The 22336-nt window shown below is 39.2% G+C and overlaps 1 protein-coding gene across 10 annotated transcripts in view; it reads left to right on the forward strand.

Annotated features, from left to right (window-relative positions):
• DYM (dymeclin) overlaps window positions 1-22336 on the forward strand; it is a 211246-nt gene that overhangs the window by 6907 nt on the left and 182003 nt on the right. For all 10 annotated transcript variants that reach the window (XM_048291048.1, XM_048291038.1, XM_048291041.1 and 7 more), the window contains exons 2-5: window positions 4984-5161; window positions 14975-15027; window positions 15707-15800; window positions 17061-17197. In XM_048291048.1, coding sequence (XP_048147005.1) covers window positions 5022-5161; window positions 14975-15027; window positions 15707-15800; window positions 17061-17197 — 424 coding nt within the window. In that variant the 5' untranslated portion in view covers window positions 4984-5021. The remainder of the gene's footprint in view (window positions 1-4983; window positions 5162-14974; window positions 15028-15706; window positions 15801-17060; window positions 17198-22336) is intronic.

The raw sequence follows: 22336 nt of genomic DNA on the forward strand, positions 1-22336 counted from the left end.
ACTTTAAAGCAGTAATTTTAAAAAACCCCATAGCTATATGTAATCGATATTCAAGTTGTCTACAGACTCAGCTCAACTACCATGGCAAGCATAGTTTTGGAAGGGGAACTCACTGTACTGCACAGATAAAATTCCAGCATTGGCAATTAGTTTGTGAGACCAGTAGGAGATAAAATCCCAAAAGGATCTCTAATTACTTGTCTAAAATTATTTAAATAGAAGATATAGAGAATATGATGAGTTTTTTTCCCAAGTTCAACAGTACACATCTGTACCTCTAGTTACACCTAGGAGCTCATACGTGGCGTCTCTGTATTGCTGAATTGCTTTTAACTTCCTTTTAGAGGAAAAATTATATTCTTGTTAGCATTGTTGATAATTAATACTAAAATCTTCTAGAAGAAACAGTAAACTTGATATTTATACCTACCCCTAGCAATTTGAGGTTGGAATGAGTCCTGATGTGCAAAACAAACTCCCTTGTGTTGCTCTAAAGCCTCTACTGCTGCATCATGGAGCCAAGTTCTGGGACTAAACAGATGCTGGATTTAATAGAGAATGACACTTGCAGACCAGGCTGTGATTCTTTGGGGGTGTAATAACACCGAGGTAAACTAAATGAGTTGCTAGTAAGTTGTGTCTGTGGTTTTTTTTTTTGGGTAGGCAGCTGGGCTGGCAAATTAGATTGGCTTTTAAAAAAATTTTATTTTAATGAACCGTGCATTTATTTAGTGTATTTCAAGGAAAAAGAAATTAGATTTCATTGGTAATTTACTGCTAGAGCAAGGACTGACTTTCTTGGAGTGAAAGAGAATTTCCTGTGATTTGGTGTTTCTTGGGGTGTCCCACTTCAGCAGGTGAGGAAGCAGAAGCTGTTTAACCTTGTGTTTCTGCAGTTTCTTTGGGATCCCCTGGAGCAGCCTTTCTGTGCAGTGAGGGCTGTTACAAAGTCAAGTGTAGGAAAAATCATGGGTAAATAAATGTTTTAAATACTGCTGTAATTCTATTCCAAGTACTGACATACCCTTTATATTATTATCTAGAGACTTGAACCTCTACTGCCTTAACAGGCACAGAGGCAGTGCCTCTTAATTAAAAGCAGTGTGCACATTTAAGTGGTTACATGTTTTATTTGAGTGATCTTTTCAGCTAAACGCAGCTGTTTCTAAAATAAACATTTAATAGCATGTTTGAAAATGATTTAAGGTGGTGACTGCCTTTTAAGTTAATATTTTTTAGTAGCAACTGTCCTGGAAATGTGTTTGAGATCATGGCTAGCATGTAACCAGCTAAGTTAAAGCATTGGGGTTAATCTGTTACTGTTGTTAAAATGCCTGGAAATTAAACGTTGATATTTTTTTTTCTGTTTTAAATTATTTTTAGACATTTTTTCCGTAGGATATTCATGAACTTCGAAGGAGAGTTTCCTGGGTTACTTGATGGCTGGAATTCCTCAGAAGTGTCTTGCCTACTTACAGCAGGGCCTGTGGCTGTTCAGGTTGTAGGAGCTGAAGGTGCTCAGGTTGCATCATGAAGTCATTGCAGAGCGCTTCATAAAGGTTTGGGATAACACAAGTTCCTGAAGGAAGGAGTTAGCTGTATGTGTCTGTAAGTGTGGTTATCTACAGGAAGGATCAGTACAACTTGCTGAGATTTTTGCTTCAGAGGGGTATAGTGAGTGTAATGTACTTAAAGAGACGAAAGAAACCACCTGGGATATAGGAGAGAGAAAAAATCTGTATGTTTGTTTGATTGCTCCAAGATTTGTTGGCTCTTGAATGAGTGGAAGTCAAAGCTTGCCAAGTCCCCTTATCTACAAACTACTATCAAGTATTGAAAGCTCAAGCTAGCAGGTGGATTATTCTGACAGGTCCAGATGGCTTGATATTTATTTTCATTTAGAGGAGAAAATAATCAGCTAGTGCCTTATTTTTCTGTTGCTTTGGGGAAGGTCTATGGAATCAAACGTGTTCTCTGCAGTTTGGATGGAGCCAGCTGAGCATTAGGGCTGGAGGGCTTACAAGGGGCTCCATTGCTTGTCATGTTGCTTGGGAGTGTGGCTGTGGCCATGGAACTGGGCATGTTCTTGGGCACTGTGATTTGACACTGACTCCGAAAAGAGACAATAAAATTTTGCAAAGACTTGCTGTTAAAGCCCTCTTTATTTTGGATTATTAATGGTATTGAACGTGCTGACATGCTGTAGGAAATCTGGAAAGCAAGCATGACTCCTTTTCAAGAATTAGCTTGAAACCTGTACCAGTTGCTGTGGTATTGCTGGAAAGTGGTTTAAGTGGGGGGCTTTGAGAGCTGCAGCGAGCTGCAACAGTAGCTTGTAAATAGAGAATATGGTGGTGACTCATCTTAGGAGAACGAGTTAAGAACTTTGGGCGCTGTCAGTGCTCTGGCATGGAGAACTCCAGAGTTCCAGGTTAAGGTGAAGGGATTTGAATGCAGGGCTCCAGCTGCCTCTTGGTTCTCTTCACCATTAGTTGTTTGTCTTGGAGCAAGTGAGCTGGAAAACATGAGCAGAGAATGGGAACTTGAAGCAGACAGAGGCTAGACTTGTCTTTTGTCCAAGAAATAAAGGTTTAAATGTAGGGCCTTTAAGTTTAGGCACAGGGAAGGGGCTTGAGTCAAAATACAGGTCCAGGGCCAACAGCATCATTGTTGGCTTTTGCAGTAGTTGAACATGTTGCAAACATGTTCAGGTTGGATGGGGCTTGGAGCAGCCTGGTCCAATGCAAGGTGTCCCTGCCCATGGCAGGGGGTGGGACAGGTTGAGCTTTAAGGTCCCTTCCAACTCAAACCATTCTGGAAAGCAGGGGGTGCGGAGCTGAGATGTCCATGTACATGCTGAATCTTCATTCTTCTAATTAATGATCCATTTTTCTCACATATTACACCAATTGGTTTTTCTTCTGCTTTATAGCTTTAGTATTGATTGGCACTGTTTGAAGGGTAGAATACACTGATTGTGAGGATTTTTCCTTCAGGGCAGCAAAATTTGTGTTCTGGTAAGATGCATTCATTCTGTTCTGTGAGTGAGTATTCAGCCTAAGTTCTGGAAATGCTCTTAAGCTGATTGTATATTATAATTCTTTAATGCTTCTCTACAGAATTCCCTGGCATGAAGTTTCATTTTCATTCTTAGGCTACTTCAGATTTCTCTTCTTACTGGTAGTCCCTGTGACAAGTACGGCTTTTTCAAGTGGTATAGACAGTGTCTTCAGAGCTTTTTGCTAAGAGAGGTTATATGGGGTTATAAGGTCAGGTGTGAAGGGAGGTGGTGTAAACCTGGACCCTTTAAAAACAGAGCTCCCTGAGAGCATCTTGGAGGTACAACAAATTAAGAGCAAAGGGTCTTTGAGACAATTTAAAGGAGGAGAGGGTCAGCATTCAGTTGCACTGTATCCTGTCTTCTAGAGCAGGTAACAGTGGTGGTAGAGGATGGAATACTGAAATGGAGGGGGAAGGAGTATGGAGTGCTGTATTTCCAGCCTGTAGAGTGTCCTACAGATAAAATTTAGAAAATAATCACCAATTTCCTTGTTTTTATAGGATTTCACATTTTAAAGATCTCTTTATTACTTAGTATATCTTATATTCTGCTCTGTGATGGTGCCGGCCCTTTGTTTCTGACACATTTGGGTACTATGCAGTTGCTCTAAATCTCAAATATGAATTCGAGAACTTCCACTATGGCTGCTAATGTTCCAGGTGTTTGTTGCATGTCTTGTTTGTTTTTAGTGCACCTTTCCTCATATTTGCACAGTTCTTTATTGCTATGAACTTTTATTAGAATTGTCTTTTCCGGAAGCAATTGCTTCTGCGAAGTTGATGAGTGTTAAGAGTGTCAGTACAGTCGTGATTCTGGTATCTGATACCTTGTATCTGATACCTCGTATATGCATCTTTGTAGAAATCAAGGGAAGAGTTGCTGCTGGGTAGTAGCTTACATCTTCTGATACATCTGTGCCTGTTCTTGTGTCTTATTCCAGCTCAGGAGTGAGTATTTAGGTTACAGTAAAGTTGCACAACACTTTTATCTTGATGGGGATGCCTTTTTTCATACCAGCTTTTAAACCTGTCACAGTTATTTTGTCCCAAAAGATTGAAGATTATTGAAGCCGATGCCCTGGAAAGATGTGAGGTGCTTGGGATCATACCTGGGACATAGTCGATAGCATTTTGGTGGTTTTCTTTCTTTAATTAAATTGTTTATAAAGATGAGAAGCAGCATGAAGAAATCAAAGCTTCTCATTCTTCGCACAGATCAAGTACAACACATATAGTGAGAGGGTTTGGAGTGCCAACTTCTGTTGTCTTCCATCAAAAAGCAGTTGTGTTTCTGATGTGTTCATTTTATGGATTTTTCCCCTTAAAGTAGTTGCCGTGGAAGGTACCATGTTATTTTACAGAGATCAGGAGGTTCGTGTCTGGTCAGTAGTACCTTTGCTTGCTTGATAACAGCATGATAAGAGCTGTGCTTACTCTGGAAGGGCAGGAACTTTAAAGGTGTAGGTCATTGGTAGTGTGCAGGAATTAGCTGCATCATTACAGAAGTAGTAATTTTCTTTCTGTGCATATTAATTTTGAAAATACGTTTCTGAACAGCATGTCAGCTTGACACCCCTGTTAAAATTGTGAATTCTGTGTAGTTTTCCTCACTGTTAGCAGCCTTGGTACTGAGAAAACTGTGCTGCAGTGTTCTTGCTGAGTATAATGTATTAAAATACAAGTGATACGATGACTGAAGTAGTAGCACAGAAACTTTTATCTTCCTTGGACAAAGATGTTATTATCCAAATTTTGTTGAAAGGAAGTCTTCCTAATATATTCCGATGCGCCTGATTCCTACATCTCAGTCATTTTTCAAGGGGGTGATCTAAAGCTGTACTGGTGGCTAACTCAGGGTCTGTGTATTCTTTATTTGTACAAAAGACTTAAAATGTTTCTTTCTTCTTTTTTTGTTTCTCAAAGGAATGAAAATTTAGAAAGAGATTTGCCAAATAAAGAAGATGGGAGCAAATAGCAGCAGCATCAGTGAGCTTCCAGAAAATGAGTACTTACAAAAACTGTCAGGATCAGAGCCCATCTCCGAGAATGACCCATTCTGGAATCAGCTTCTGTCTTTTAGCTTCACGACTCCAACAAACAGGTAAGAGGGTGTTGAAGAGCTAACTTTGATAGTATGTTTATAACAGTGACCAGTCTGAAAGCAAATGAGTGGTTATGTTAATTATTCCTGTTTTAGGTAGCAGGGGAATAAATGCCTGTGTAAAATATGTTGTTGTTTCTAAGTTTGGAAGCATTTTCCACCACCTCTTCCATTCCTGTGGGTTTCGTTCTTCTTCATAATAGCTGTAATTGCTATTCATTCTCCTGGTAAAGATCAGAAATAGGGTCTGTAGTGTTGGGGGAAGCTTTTTTCTTTTTCTTGTTGTTCTAGGAAGCTTTCTTTTTCTTTGGTATAGCATTTGGGTTGACTGGATTTGCTGAAGATTCCAACATTTGATGTTCCCTCTCAACTTAGAGTGAACTGTACTTGTATGATTTAATTGTAGGTTAGCTTTTGAGTTGCTTAGTCTGTATGGCTTTTTTTCACCCCCTTTTGCATTTTGAAAAGAAATTTGGTGTATATTCTCCATAAAGATACTTTCTAAATATCAATTCAAGCTTTGAATGCCTTTTCATTCCAGAAGGTGGTGTTGATATAAATAAAGTCAGTGTTTTTTAGAGGATCCATAGCACATCTCCCAAAATAGAGAATTGAAGTTCTTGTAACTTCTGTTAACCCAACTCCATTGCTAAATTCCTTGGCCTGTGTGTTGATTATCAGTCTTACAAGAACAATCTGATATTATTACCTTCAGGTGTTACTTAAACTGTTATTACAGTTTTCAATGTAGAACGGGTGCTTTTCTGTAAGTGAAAGTTTGGGCAACTGGAATGGAAAATAGCTAAGGTAAATAACTGGGAGGCATTTACTAGGTGCTATTTTTGTAAAGAGTGAGGAGGAGGAAGTATTTTGACTTCTGCCTGGAGAGAATAGCCAGAGGTTAGGAAGAAGGGACAGAGTTGTGGATGGCTGCAAAGCTGGTAAAGGGCAGTACTGAACTGGGAGTGTGTGAGAAAGCAGTTGTTTTTCCTCTAAGATCCTTGAAGAGAAGAATTATTTACAGCCTACCCATGACTAATAAGATTGACAGCATTCTAAGAACTTACATAATATTCTGTTGTTTGGGTTTTTTTAAGGGGGAATAATTACATATAAAACCCCACCAATTTCTCTTGGTTCTATTTTTCGTCTTTCCCCTATGAAAGTTAAGGAGTTTTTTTTAGCTTGGTTTTTATGCCTGTTTCATGAAATTCAGATCCAGTGCAGAGTAAATTTGCTAAAATAACCCCCCAAATCAACAAAGCAAAAACCTAACCAAACAAAAAAACCTCAAACAAGAAACATAATTAAAAAAACAAGCAGACCAATAAAATGATCCAAACGTAGGTTGAAAGCTTTAATTAGCTGAACACCAGATGGTGCTCTTGCCTGGCAGCTAGAGAAGTATTTTTAGAGACATCTTTTCTGCAGCTTAGTAATGGAAGGAAACAGAAAGTTCCCATTTAGTTGTATCTACCTGAGGCAACCACTGGCAAGTGAAATCAGACGATGTTGGCTGCACAGCACCCTCAGCATTTGTCTGTATCAGATAACCTTGCCTGCAGGAATGGAACAATAGAGGTCAATGTCAATTTCTGAGATTGAAAGCTTCCAAATTATCAACTTAACTCTGTTTTTAATGAGGCTTAAGAGTCAGGAGCAAGATGCTTGTTTGTGTTCTGTGGAACGGAGCCAGTTTTCACCTGTCGAATAGGACAGAGTTTTACAGGTTTCTTCTCCTTTTAAATTCACTTTTTCCAGTTGTCTGTTGCAAAACTAGTGACTGTTTGCTAGTATTATAGAGAGCTGTGTAAGTGTTTTGTGTTGTTTTTTTGTGAAGGCAGTTGGTGATGTTTTAGAGTAAAAGACCTATTTCCTTAAGTTTTTGCAAAGATGGGACTAATGCCATCCTCAGGGAGAAGAGGGCTGTCTTCTCTGGGTACTGCTTTGGACATAATTCTGTTCTACATATGTCAGTACTGTAGGGGAGGAGGAGGAGAAAAACATTAGAAGAGGAAGCGATAGGAAAATTCATGTTGGGAGGAAAAGCAATCAGCCAAACAAAAATTATCCAAGCAAAAACTGGCAAGCTGGGGAAGTGGTGGGGCTGGGGTAGATTTTTCTGCAACAGATGCCCAACAGATTCACCTTGTTGTCAAGAAGCCTTGGCAATAGCAAGAAAACAGTATCTGCAAGGAAGGCTTTCAAGGGGAATCTGAATCAGTGTGCGTAAGGAAGTTTGTGGGGTTTTTAATGCTTTTCCACATGTGCTTTTTCTAGTTAGGAGCTTGTGACTAGTGCTTTGCTTTACAGAAGCTGTTCCCCGTTAGTCCAGGAATTGTAGACCCCAAGTGTCAAACAGAGCTGGATCTTCTGTGGAACAGTAGTCTTTGTGCTTTGGCTTGAGAGATGGGGAATTACTGTCTTTCTACTCTGAGAAACATGGAGACATGATACCAGATCTTAAAATAGCACCACTTTCTGTGCTCTGCTGTCTTCATTTTCTTATGCTTTGTGTGTCTTGGCACTTTGTATTTCTTTCTTTGTCCTTGTTTTTCTTTTCTCTCTTTCCCTTTTCAGTTTGGTTGATGTCTTCCCATTTTTATCCATGTCTCATCTTTATTCTCTCTTTTGGTTTCTTTTCTGACCTCTACCTGACTGAATGTGTTAATCTCTCTTTTTCTGGTTCCATGTGAAATGGTTTAGCATTTCATTTTCTCAGCCATGCCTTCTTTCCTGGGTTTTACTTTTTCAGTCCTGCTGGCTTTTTGGTCTGTTTCTGTGAAGGACGCAAGGTAGTTTTCTGTATGGAATAAAGCTTGCCAAATACCAGTGCTGCTGACTGCAAAGTTGCTGTATCTTTGTCAGCAACACTGATGCAAGATGCTCTCTCCCTTTCACTCTCTCTTCCAGTGTTTATTTTGTTCTTCTGCAGGTTTAATCAGGAACTAATCTATCTGGAAAACAACACAGCAGAAGTGTTTATTTTTTCAGCCAAGATAATTCCCTTGAGTGATTCATAGCTTTGCACCACAAAACAATTCTGGCACAATGAGGGACTGATTTTTTGGGACGCAGCAACCTTTTGGGCTAAAAGGTGGGATTGCTTAAACCTGCTGTGCCATCCAAAAATGACCAAGGAAAGTGTGTGGTCGAAGCAGAACTGGCTGCTTGGAGTTTAATATTCTGCCTTTCTGGGCTACTTGTTCTTCCTCTCATACTATTGATTTTCTTAATAATTAGAGAAATATTAAGAGGAAATATCAGCTGTCAGTAATCAGAAATGAGCTGATGGTGAACCCCTGCTTCCTGCCTGTGACTCCCCTGGCGAGAGTGAGTAGTAACAGCCAGAGCCAGCCTGGGTGTCTGGCAGGTAAAGAAAGCCTCTGGGGGCCTTTCACAGTCTAGGAGTGGGAGCAGATAAGTGGTGCAGACATAAATGATGGCCAAAGGAACAGCTTCCAGCAGTTTAGTTTTAGGTTGCCTCATGCTTTTCACTGTAAAAGGTTTATTGTGATATCCTCTTCCATAAAGCAAACCATGCGTGCTAAGCAGGTACTGCTGAAGTGTCTGCTGAGACATTTCTTGTTTCAGCCATTAGGAAGTACTTGGTGCTCTAATTTCACACTCCTGCATGTTCTTTTTTTTTTTTTTTTTCCTTCATGGGTCCTTATTTGTTGCACAGAATAGACTCATGGGAGCAGAATTAAAACTGTATAAAACCTCTTAAATCTGCCACTTCTATACTTGAGGTGACTGACCTATCAATCTAATAGTGTTTGGATATTGGAAAATAAAATACAGCTTTTCTGGATGATTTTTTTTGTTACTGTCAGGATTAAGAGCTATGAGGTTTTCTTTGGAGTGTTAGTTCTCAGTCTAGGCAGACTTTGTGTTTGTCTGGCTTTTCTGTGATTTGCTACCAAGAATGCAACCTCCTCCTTAGTGGTGGTATTAGTTACAATTATTTTCTGATGGAAAACTTAAAGTTAACTAAAGCAGAACTTGCTGAAAATCATGTGCTTAATATTTACTGTTCTGCTTTGTTCCTTCCCCAGAGTTATTAATGAGTTGCTGGTTCAAGAATAATGTGCATGGGCCTTTAATGGAAAGACATAAAAATGAGAAGCTTTTATGTTGCTTTAACATGGTACATTTTTTAAATGGTACAATAAATCATATGCTGCCTTATATTCTTTGATGTCTGTCCTCCAACTAGTCCATTAAAATCAGCATTCCCACAGTATGAATTTACTAAATGGGCTGGTTCTTCTGTTTTGTATTCAATGGCAAAGAAAAAAGGCCTTACCATGAGGAAAAAACTGTCAGGAAAGCTGCTTGTTTTGGTTTTTTTCCTCCTTTTTTTATGGGGATACTTGTCTGCTTTGGTTTGGGTCTTTTTCTTACCATACTAAGGGCAGGTGTTGTCGTGTGAGTATGTTTGCAGCTTTTAGGCAGAATGCTTTCTCTTGTTATGTGGTGATACTTTTGATATTTCTGCAAATTTGAAACAATTTCTATTGTGGTGCCATTAAAATAAAAGTGGATGAAACCATGTTCTTCAAAGCTGGCTGCTGTCAGGAAACAGCCTTCACTGTCTTAATAATTATGGTTTTGCTGAAAACTGATTGTTAGTAAATTTAAAGTAAGGTAGCTGAATTCAACCATTTAAAAATAATCCTATTTATAACACCAGTGGGCTTTTTTCCCCCTTCTTTTTTTTTTTTCCATCCTCTTCTTTTTGGAAGTAATGTTTTTTACAATATATGCCAGAATAGCTTACTGCAGAATCCGGCTTTTTAGTAGTAAGAAGCCAGAAATAAAAATCTGCAGTCAATGAAAATGATGAAATTTTGTTGACTAATAGACTGCTCAATTTGCCATTCTTTCCCACCTCTGCTGAGAAGAGGTTTTCTTACAGAAAACTAACTCCCTGATGAAGAAACTCTTGTACTGTGATGAGTGATTGCAAACACAAAGTGATTAAATCCCAGTGAAATAACAATTATCCTTGATTACTCTTTACTTTCACCACTGATCTGATAGCTGCAGTCACACAGATACTGCCTGTGTATAGAGAAGGGTTTGTAGTGACAATTGGTATGCAAAATATTCTTGTGGCATGGTGTTAAGATGTTACAGAAGGTAATCACTGCCACTGTAAAACCTCTCCTGTTTGGATACCTCTAAAATAAACAAAGACAAAACCATCTTCTTTAAAGATGGCTGCACTGTCAAGGACGCAAATTTTACTACTATTAATTTTAGTTTTGCTGAAGTCTGTGAGCTTACCATCTACATAAAAGAAAAGCAAATAAAATAATTTCTTTCTTTTATTAAGTACTTTGAAAATGCTGGCCGTCAGATCACAGGATGAAGGAGGAACTCCTGTGAAGTGTGGAATTTTTTCCTGAAGTGTGTGGGAAGCAACTGTGCACCTCACATATTTGCTTGTATCCAAGGGAGTCAGTCAAGTCTATATAGTTAAGAATACTTTGCTTTGAATCTTTTCTGTTTGCCCCATATGTTCACAGCCCAGTTGAATCCCCACATCAGGTGATACCTTTTGTTCATTTGTTGGAAAACCATAGAACTGGTGAATATGTAAATATGTACTGCTTTCTCAAAGTGAGGTTGTTCAGTTCAGGTTGTGCCAGTTGAAGTACATGTGCAAACTCACCCAGGTCACTGTGATCGTGGTGTTAAAGGTCCGTGGATTGAAGCTGGTGTCACAGAAGCTCAGAACAGTTTGAGTTGGAAGGAATCTTAAAAATCATCCCGTCCCACCCCCTGCCATGGGCAGGGACACCTTCCACTATCCCAGGCTGCTCCAAGCCCTGTCCAACCTGGCCTTGGACACTGCCAGGGATCCAGGGGCAGCCACAGCTGCTCTGGGCACCCTGTGCCAGGGCCTGCCCACCCTCAGAGTTTGTTCCATGTGCACATGACCATTTTCCATGGTGGTGTCTTGTCCAGGACAGAGCTTCCTGGATGTTACTGGTGTGCCTGGGTTTCTCCTACTGATGCTCAGCAGAGCCATCAAGCAGCAGGAGGGGTTGACTTACTTTTCATACTTATGGCCTGTTTATTACTAGCAACAGATAATCTTTTTTATGTTGTGAATATACCAAGTGTTTCTCACAGAGCAGGGAATATTTTACACTCCATCCTTAACGAATCTGTTCTTTACTTTTTTGTTGTTCTAGCCCATGTCACCAAGTGTCACATCCACATGGCTTTTAAATCCGTCCTGTGATGGCAACTCCACCACTGCGCTGGGCAGCTGTGCCAGGGCTGGACAGCCCTTTCCATGAAGAAATATTCCCCAAAATCCAACCTAAACCTCCCCTGGCCCAGCCTGAGGCCGTTCCCTCTCCTCCTGTCCCTGTTCCCTGCGAGCAGAGCCCGACCCCCCCGGCTGCCCCCTCCTGTCAGGGACTTGTGCAGAGCCACAAGGTCCCCCCTGAGCCTCCTTTGCTCCAGCCCGAGCCCCTTTCCCAGCTCCCTCATCTACTTCTCCTCAGGCTTATATATTTGACATATATTTGACAACAGGGCAGTCTCTATTCCTCAGGTGAGGGTTTTCAGACAGAATTTGAACTTCTGTTTGTGATCAGTGCAGTGAAGAGCTTCACCTTATCAGTGCTTGTTAGAGCTGAAATACAATTTGAATACTTATTAGCAGTGTTCTGTGTGGCGTAATGAAAGGACAGATGTTTCAGTGTTGAGTTTCCATTCTTACATTCATTCATGAACCAGGTGTCATCTCCACAGGGACTGCAGAGGAAAGTCAGTGCCACAGTTGGTTGTACCATTTTTTTTGTGCCACCTTGTGAATCTTGGCTCTGGCATTTTCTACCCGAGTGTTAATGTAATTTACCTTCTGTCTCTTCACTGCACAAGAAAATACCCAGACAGCTTTTTCCATGTCTCTCACTTCATTTTCCTGCCCAATCAAAGGAAAGAAAGTCACCACTAAATTTGGCCCCAGGTACTTGGGAATGAGCTGCTATTTTTTGTAGCCCTCCATGATATTCACCCCGTGAATCCATTCTTGGGGGTGTAACAGTACTGAGTATTTCACTGGTGTGTGCCTATTGGGGTGGTATTTCTGCTGTAATTCCCCCTCATTAGGTGTTTCTTTTGAGTGAACTGAAATTTTGTGGTAGCTGTTGCTTAGTCTTGAGTGTGGCAAAATTCAGTTTTGTGTTCTTGTATGAATAAGGGGTAGTGGGCTTTAGTTAATTTTTAAGCTTTAAACTTCATTTTAGTATGAAAAAGAATGACTTGAGTGTTAAAAGCTTTGCTGAAGATCTGAAAGCCTTGCTTGCTTTGCCACTGGTTTTGATCCTGGCAACTTGTAGAAATTAAGCAACTCTGTGGAATTTGTTTGAGGACTTTGTGTGGTTTTTAATAACTCAAAGGGAAGAAAAAAAAATCTGTAAGAATGCTAGACTTTGAAACCTAACCTTAGAAATTAGGGAGAAAATGAACTGTAATTCAAAGCTGAATGTCTGCATTTATGGTTTAAGTCCTGGAGCAATTATAATAACCACTCTGGCTGTGTCCCCAGGATCTTTGGATAGTGGGAGGGGTCATGTTGTGTTAGATTATGATTTTTCAGTACCTAAGAACTCTCTATTGAGTTGTTGTCCATTGTAATATTCACCCTCCCTGTCTGCCTGGTCTTGGGAAGGAATAAATCCTGATGACAAGCAGCCAGCTGGGCAAATTTAGAAGTTTCTGTTATTTTAAAAAAGTGCAAGGTCACATAGACCTAGAAAACTGTGTTGTCCGTAGTTGCTGGTGGCGTGTTCTTGCTCAATACCATTTGTTTTTAATTACTCTGCATGTTTGTAGTGCTGGAACAAGAGACCACCTTTGAGACCAAGTCTAATGTTTTTAAAATATATATCAAAGTGTAAGTTTGTTCTTTCTGAATCTTGTGTTTCAAAGCAGTTTGTAAAAGAAGAATGAATGCTGGTAATTGATATCAGGACAAGCCAATCTGCGTAATCTAAAGTTGTCTTAGGATATTCAGCTGTAGATGAAGAGCTGTCTCAGCTGTCAGCTCACTACACAGTAAATTAGTCTGATATACAAGAAAATTTGCAGGCATCTTAAAACTTAATTTGCTTGATGTCTCTATCTTGAATAGTTTCCTCTTGAAGGGTTTTGAAATAATTATTCTGGCTGCTCTTTCTACAATATCATCCAGTCCTCATGAGTTGGGGCACAGCTCAAACTCCACAGCTTCCAAGAGCATGGCTCCACAGGGTTTTCAGCCCTGGAGCTGGTTTAGCAGCTTCCCACGCAGCACCACTGATAATCTCAGGTTGACACAACAGCGTGCTGTAAACTGGATTACCATGTAAATTTAAAAAAAGCACAGGACTTTAAAAAGAGAAGAGGGCTGCATTATGACTGCAAGTGTTGAACTAATTTTTTTTGACTGTCCTTTTATTTGTTGAACTTCAGAGGTCCCTGAAGGTCAGGCTGTATGTTAATTCAGTCTGTATAGAGGCTCTACCATCTCTTCCAAAACACTGAGCAGTAGGGCCTTCATGATATGATAAGAGGTGATAGTTTTAAACTAGAAGAGGGTAGATTCAGACAAGATAGAAGGAAAAAATTTTAACGACGAGAGTGGTGGAACTGGGTGCCCTTTAGTTATTAATATTCGTATTGCTCAATGTGGCATTGAACAGAGTATCTGATGATTTGTCTTGTTTTCCCATCTGTTAAGGATGTTTTTGAGGATCAGTTGCCCTGCACTGGTAGGTCAGAAGTATGTGCTTGACGCAGCTGGTGTTTACTTTCAGTGGTTGCTGTCAGGTTTTGCTTTAGTGCTTTATTGTTCTTTTTCAGATGATGTTTTTCTGAGGCGTATCACGAGGCAATTAATGAAGTTACGAACAATTTGCTGTATCTGATGTGATTGTTGCACTAGTATAATAACATTAATTGAAAGGAAAGAGCTGCTTAGCTTGAGGTTAAATGTCAGATTGAGGTTTCTTTTATTCATGTTCTCAAAAATGCATCATTTAATGTGAAATTTCTTGTAAAGAATTTCAAGTTCTTTCTATAGACTGCTGTTCTATTTGTATTTTCGGTAACACCAAGCTGAGCATGGCAGCACTGGACCTGCAAAAGTAGTGGTAATAAAATGCTCATGGAATCACAGAATCATTTAGTTTGGAAAAGCCCATGAAGATCTTGGAGTCCAACCATTCCCCCAGCACTGCCAAGGCCACCACTGACCCATGTCCCCAGGTGCCACATCCACACGGCTTTTAAATCCTTCCAGGGATGGGGATTCCACCACTGCCCTGGGTAGCTGTGCCAGGGCTGGACAACCCTTTCCATGAAGGAATTTTCCCCAATATCCAACCTAAAACTCCCTTTTCACAACTTGAGGCCATTTTCTCTCCTCCTGTCCCTTGTTCCCTGGGAGAAGACACTGAGATAATTTCACTCTGATGAACAATCCACTTTTGAATATTAGTTTCCTAATATGCTGTACTTCAAAAGAATATTGCGCTGCCTGATGTTAGGATGACAGAGCATTGGAATGAGTTGCTCAGAGAACTTGGGGTACTCAAAAGCCACCTGGACATAGTTTGGGGCTGCTGGGTGTAGAAGCCCCTGCATGAGCAGGGAGGTTGTACAAACTGACCTGCACAAGCTAATGGATGGCAAAAATTAAGTGCTTTGTAGAGAGATTTTATTACTGTTTTGTAATGAATTTTCACTTCAAGTGCAGGAGCCCAGTTGCTTGTGTAACCATTTTTATTTTCTTTTCCTCATACCTAGTGCTGACTTAAAGCTCTTGGAAGAAGCCACAATCTCAGTCTGCAAGTCTTTAGGTAAGAAGTTGTGCCATCTTTTTTCCATGTACTTTATCAGAAAAATTGGGAAACAGCATCCCTGTGCACAGTCACGCCTTTAGCATTCTATTTGTTTATGTTGCACTAGAAAGATTAAAGCAGTGTGTAAAGAGTGTTTTTATGTATATCCCAAATCTTTAGAAACTTCCATTGATAACTGTTTTACAGAACTTGATATAACTGAAAGGTTTAAAACAAATAATTCCGTCTTTACTTTGTCTTTTTCACTTTGCCCTTTAAGCTGATCAGTAAGAGGAAAGAATTAGAGGATGAAAGGAAAGGATGATATAAAATGTGATCAGTGGTGTTGCAGGAAGGTAAAAGGTAGTTGTGAAGACCTGCCCAGTTTTGTGACAGGAGGCTGTTGTGCTGTAGACAAGTCTGGGAAAGGAAGCAGTATGAGCATCCCTCATTTGGGATATTTAATATTATTAGTATTATTTAATATTAGTTGTATTTAGAGAACAGTTATGGACTAGTAAATCATGTACTGGAAAATCTTGAAAGAAGAATGGCTGTACAGAAAAACAAGGCATACTGTGCTTTATTTAGAAATATGAAAGATGTCGAAATTTTGGGTTTTTTCTATATATTGTTTGAACTAGGTAGTGTCAACTTACACATGCTTTGTAATTGTATATTATTTTTCCTCGTCTAGTTGAGAAGAATCCTCGAACAGGAAACCTTGGATCATTGATTAAAGTCTTTCTTTCTAGAACCAAAGAGTTAAAAATTTCAGCAGAATGTCAGAAGTAAGTTCGCAGAAAAGAGCTGTGTATGCCATTTAATTTTTTAAATGTTCCTATCGTTGCTAGCTCTTGAATTTTTTTACTCTACTAATTAACATGCAAACCAAACCTTAGAATTCTCTTAAACTGTTGTTTGAAACAGAACAAGTGTCTAGTACTTTTCTAAACACAGGAATTAAGTCTAATAATTAAATAGATTACTGGGGAAAAGTACATATTTGTGTGTTAGATTAACACATTTTTGTATAAATGGTGTAAGCTATGGGTACTACTGGCTTAGAGCTGTTCAAAAATCATCTGAACTTTTTAGTTGAAGCTTAATGTATGAGCCAGTATTCTATCTTGGAAATATTTCAAATATCTGTATCTATAAATATGTATCAAAATACTGCCTTCAAGTTATGTCATACAGCTGCCATTGGGTTTTTTTGCCCCTTTCAGCAGTAGGATAGAACTCCAAGAGGTTACTTCTGCAGCACTGTGGGGTTTTTCTGCAGGAGGCTTTCTGTAGTTGTTCCCTCACACCCACAGATGAATGTCCCACTCTCATCAGATCTGGAGCTGCAATTCCTCCTTGTTCCCAGGAGTGCCATCAAGTGTTTCACTTGCATCTAAAGTAAAAAGTTACTTGTTCCCAGATAGCTCTGGGTTTTAATCCAAAGATACCTTGGAAGTACAGGCAATAGCTGACTCTGTGGTGTTGTATGGGCTTCCTAACAGTTGCTTACTGGGACTCAAATTTTATGCAGCTTTCATTGAGAAAACTTGGAAAATATTTATGTGTGTTGCATAAGAAAATCCTGCTGTATGATGCTCGTGAAGTCCATAAATGCCTGCTGTCAGCTGAAGGCTATTTACTTGGGAAAAAGGCTAAGGTTCAGGGAGCCAGGAAGCTTTCAAGTCTGAACCTGTCGGAGGTTTTTGAATGTCTGTGTGCCTTGAGTCCATAGCATCTAGAGACCTCTAGAAGTTTGCTGAACTGTTAGGTGAGTTCCTCAAAGAGTGATACTTCTGTTGGCTGTGGTGTTTTTAATAGTACGAATGTAGTTAGGGATAAGGTTGTATTTTCTAAACTACTTTTAAGTACATTCCCATTGTGTTTTCTGTAACATCAACTGCAGACTACCTGCTTAAACACTTTGGCTTTTCCTTGCTTTAACTGTAGGAACTTCGTCTACTCTGACATTTATTTTCTTGTGGTTTTTGATGCATGTTTGCTGGTGAAGCATTACTGATTCTTGTTTGTTCCTGCTTCTTTTCTAGCCACCTCTTTATCTGGCAGGCTCACAATGCACTGTTCATTATTTGCTGTTTGCTGAAAGTATTCATCAGTCGAATGTCAGAAGAGGAGCTGCAACTTCATTTTACTTATGAAGAGAAAGCAGGACCAAGCTCATATGGTGCGTACACACAACTGCTAGTGAAACAAACATCCTCTGAGAAACTTAAATGTCCTGATGGCATGTAGGGACATGGTTTAGTGCTGGACTAGTGAGTTAGGTTAATGGTTGTACTTGATCTTAAGAGTCTTAAGAGTCTTTTCCCTAAATAATTCAATGATTCTATGTTTTTTAGACTGAGAATCCCAAACTTTGCTTTAAAACCAGAAATTAAGTACTAGAGAGTTAGGTGTCGCTTATTCTGGCTTTTTTTAAAAGTGTGGTGCTGTAGACCTACCTGAGCTTTAGTGATTTTCATACATTTTGAAAGGTGTTAATGGTCCTCTTCAGAGGAACAGAACAGAATTGGGGTGAAGCTGACCACGTACAAACATTGGAACGTTGATATTGCACCTTCTTAATGCATCTTTTCACGTATTTTTCATAAACCAGCAGCAGCCACAGAGTGGAATTAATGCAATTTTTAGGGATCTAGGGAAGGAAAGTTATAGTACTACGGTTAGAATTGACCCATTGAGAAAACAATTGCTAAAATTTAATTTGGGGGCAATAGCTTATACAAGAGTATAAGAGAAGTCAGAATTTAGGCAGAATTACTAAAATAGGCTCATGTCCAGGAAATGGAGTATATGTGACATGAGATGGAAGATGACAGGAGAGATGCTCAAGGAAGAAGCTGTTACCTTTGAATAAGAATAATACAAATGCATTCAAAATCAGTTATGTTACTGCAAAAAGTGCAGCAAAAAGACATTCTGAACACTGTTGACCACAAATCTCTGTGTAGTGCTGTATCAAGATGCTCTCACAGAGTGCATGATGGATAATGCTGCCACGGGAGCCTTGATTTCCTTTGCTTTAGTGTAAATCATGGAATCATTTAGGCTGGAAAAGCCTCTAGGATCATCAAGTGAGACAGCTAGCCCAGCACTGCCAAGTCCAAGTCAAAGTACTGTTCAGTTTGTAATTGCACGTTGTTTGTTGCATAAAGCCTAAAAAGTCTCAGAATGCTAGAGCAGTGTGTGTGGATGGTGTGAGGACAACCAAAAGTGTCTGACTGTGGATTTCCTGCAACGAGGACACGTGTTGGGAACGCCAAATCACTGCTTGCTCATCAGCAGTGAAAACTGTTCATTAAAATCTGTTTAACTCCTTGGCGCCTGCCAGTACTCTGGGGAAATTAGAATTGTGGTGCCAAAAGATTAAGTGCTACATGTTGAAATGGTTTAATGTATTTAAACTGTGATGAGTGATCTCCAGGAGGGAAGTCAGCTCACTGATGCACTGGAAAAGAAAACCTGCTTGTGTATAAGCTATCCCTGCAGACTGCCTGTGGGTTTATTCCTGAATTAAAAAAATGGCTCACCTCTTGCTTCAGTGTACAGCGCACCACAGTGGGATGGGTGGAAAAACTGAGACTATTGTCAGCTGGAACCCCTGCGATCCTTATTCCTTGCACTGGGAGTTCCTCGCAGTGTGGTATGGAAAGTGATTCTTGTCACCAGGGTAGACCCATGTTTATACCATGTCTAGTAGCACTTGACTGTAATTCACAGTGACATTTATTAGCAATAATTTTGTGCATATTGACAACAAATGTACTTAGCAATTACCTCTGAGCAGATTGTTCATGGGATGTTGTTGATTAGGAAGGTAGTTGTGTGTGGGCTGCTGGTGAGACAGGAAGCGAGCCTCTCCTCAGCTCCTCTTTGGGTTTCCAGTTGGAGATGGCTCTTGTGAACTTCCTCAGGGTGTTGAGGTTCATAACATGCTGAGATTACGTAGCCATTGAGTTTGATTCCTAATAATCTTATTTTTAAATGTCTCCAGAATGTGCTAATAAGGCGTGTACCTTCCCATAGCTCTTATGCTCAGCTGTTGGAAAGTGGAGTATCGTTAGTGAATTGTAGTAAACTGTGGTTGTGCTAGGGCCTATTAAAAGTAAACAGAAGAAAATGAAGTGTTTTGTTGTTTGTATTTTTATAATTAAGTGTAGCTTTCTTGAATTTTTGGTTTCTACTTTTCGGGAAGGAGAATATTCCTATTATAGATTTTATTTATTGTTATATTATTAATCTATTATTATAATGTTATTATTCCTATATTCCTCTTAATTTTACATGGATTTATTAGTACTTTAATGGAAATTTTACCATCTTTGGTGAACATGCTTTTTAAGAATTAAGTTCTTAGTCACCCTTGCTGTTTTTTCATTTACCAGAGCGTGACATTATTTATAATTCTTCAATTGTGAGCATGATAAAACAAGCCTTATAAAAGACATTATTATATGAACTGTATGATGTAAATAAAATATCCATATTTAAAAAAGCTTTAATACAGTGTCTGAATTTTGAAGTTTCTGTGTTTCCTTACTGCCTGGTGAGTAGTTATCGGAAAGAACACTACAACCACCCAGCAACACAAACAGCCTCTCTCCCCTGTGGTCCATTTTCATATGCTTTGTTCAGTCTCTTAGCCTTCTGAGAAAAGGTTACTGTTCTTTTCAGGATCATCTCACAACTCCTTTGGAAATCACTCTGTGGTTGTGTTTGTTTCCCTGTGAGCATCACATTTTTATCCTTCTGGTTGGATAATATATTTTGGTGCCATGTTCTCTGATTTAAGTACAGCACCTGGGAGGTCAGCACACATAACTGCAGTGTCAGCTTGTCAGGATGCTCACACTGCAATCAGGCACTGCATCAGCCCCTGCTCTGGGATATTTGGTGAGTCAGGGAGAAGTGTGTAATGATAATCTGTGAGAGTCCTGTGTATGGAAAATATCCCTGTCACTGTCTGCTCAGAAATATATGCTGTATGACATGGCCACTATTGTTCAGGTAGCATTTTTTATAATTCCCTTATCTGGAAGGATTCTCCTCCCAGATTTTGCACTTCATATGCTTTCACTTTATCTAAATGTCCAGTTTGTACTTTTTCCTGCTAGACTGTGTTTGAGGCTCAGAAGAAAGCTGTGCAATTGTGCTTTGTGTCATAAAAAGGGATTTCTTTGAGGTTTGAGTGCATGGGTGTACTTTAGCCTAATGAAGAAATTGCCCTGGATTGAGTCCCTGCTAACATTCCTGTTTATTGATTTCCTTCAAAAGAAGGCCTGCCATTAACAGAAATGCATTCTTTTTGAGAGGTTTCAGATGGTTCTTTAGCCCAAGAAGTGCAGCCTTTGCCTCTTCATCCATAATTGGGAATTTCCTTATAATTTTGGAGAATATTACACAATTTTGATTGCAGGAAAGTTCACAGAGAGACTAAACCCATATACTTTAAGATTCAGCTGAAAAATTCCTGATATCCATAAATCCCAAACTGGAGTCAGCATCTGCTCAGCTGAAGCTGGAGTTAATCTCACTAACACAAGTCATTCATCTTTCCACTGTATCCCGTTTCTGCACAGTCTTTAACTGTATTGTGACTCAAAGGTGTAAGAGAGCACATGCTGAGTAGTGTATTTTAAATCAGACCATCAATTCATTTCACCTGTTCTTGTAGTAGGAAGCTTTATTTATTATCTGTAGAGAAGTTTTTAAACGCAAGGGTACTAAGGGCTGTTTGTGATGTAGTAAAGCAAGTATGAGGACATGGTGAACACAGTGTAAAAATAACAACACATTTAAAGCCTTAAATGATTTCATGAATGTTTAGCTATCACATAAAGGAAATGAGGGAAGGCAATTAATTTATGTACTCATTATTCACACTCTTAAGTAGAAGCTGGAAGTTTGTGAGAGTCATTAGAGCTGAAGATCAAACCACAAAACCTAAGGAAGCTTTAAGTCTATTTTGCAGGGAATGACTTATTTCATTACTTGTGTCCAGGTTCTTTATGAGTAACAGGGCAGAAAAACAAGTAGCATCTACGGTGAGGATATACCTTGTTATACCGGAATATTTTATTAATATTAATATTCAGCACATCCACCAGATCAGGTCTTATCAATGTAGTAGTTAGGTTCTTGAGAGGATGGAGCTGGACTGGTTTTAGAATTGGGGTCTCCTGGCATCTCTGCTTTCCTCTGCATAAGACATTTTGCCTGTGTTGTGTGTACTAATCCAGTGCCTGTAATGTATGTAACTTTGAAAAAGTAAAACCAAAAAAAATTAATATTTATATATACATATCTCAAACCCAAACCAAACAAGCCCCACCAAAAAGTCAGAATCCATCAAATTACTTGCAAAATGAAATAGTTCACATCTGAGGACTTAAATATAGCTGCTGAAAAAATGGTACTTCAGCATAAGTGGACATTTTAAAACCTGTGTGATTGAGTCACTTCTGCACTAGAGTTTAGAAGATGCACCTATGATTCCTCTCCCTGCTCTAATTTTATTTGGACAGGTTCACCCTGTACTTACTTTCCCCAAGGCTTTACAGGTCTTTGATCCAAGTATGTGATCTATTAATGTGAATGAGTCTTGTGTGTATTGTCTTTATCCTGCTATTGAAAGAGGCATTGTTTGTGAAAACACAGAGTGTTCTGTGTTTATAGCTCTCTCTCACGTTATAGGTTTGGCTTGCATCCTCCTCATTGTCTTGGCAAGATGAAAATTAAACAAGAATGTGTGTGCCCCAGTTGGGAAAAGGATACAATAATTATTGTAGCTGAATGACATTGATTACAGCAATTCAGCTTTTTAAAAAATTTTAAATAACATCTTTCATTCTGTGTGAATGTGCTAACCCGGTGTTTTCTTGCTTTATTTTGGATATTGTCTTGAGGGAAAAGCCTTCTTTCATATTCAAATAACCTTATTCTCTTTTCAGATGAGTTGTACATGTAGTGTGGTAAATGTAGAAATGATGTTTTAAAAATGCACTCACTTTACTTTTTTAACCTTTTTCTTCTCACTTTCTTCTGTTAGGAGAAAAATTGGGTACCTGTTGGGAATTAGTAGCAGTCTTGCTTTATAAGCATTTTCTAGGTTCAGAAAGCCTTAGGAAAATGTCACATTCAAGTTACTTTAGAATATATTATCTGTGCTCTGTTATTGGCTGTGGTTTCTGTCCAAGGTTATATACTCTGAGCAGTTCTTGGTTTTACTAACAGGAGCTGCATTGTGTTACTCATGGGGGATTCTATAGAAAGGAAACCACGTTTCCGTGATAAAAAACTGATT

This window comes from Corvus hawaiiensis, chromosome Z (assembly GCF_020740725.1).
Source record: "Corvus hawaiiensis isolate bCorHaw1 chromosome Z, bCorHaw1.pri.cur, whole genome shotgun sequence".
Lineage (NCBI taxonomy): Eukaryota > Metazoa > Chordata > Aves > Passeriformes > Corvidae > Corvus > Corvus hawaiiensis.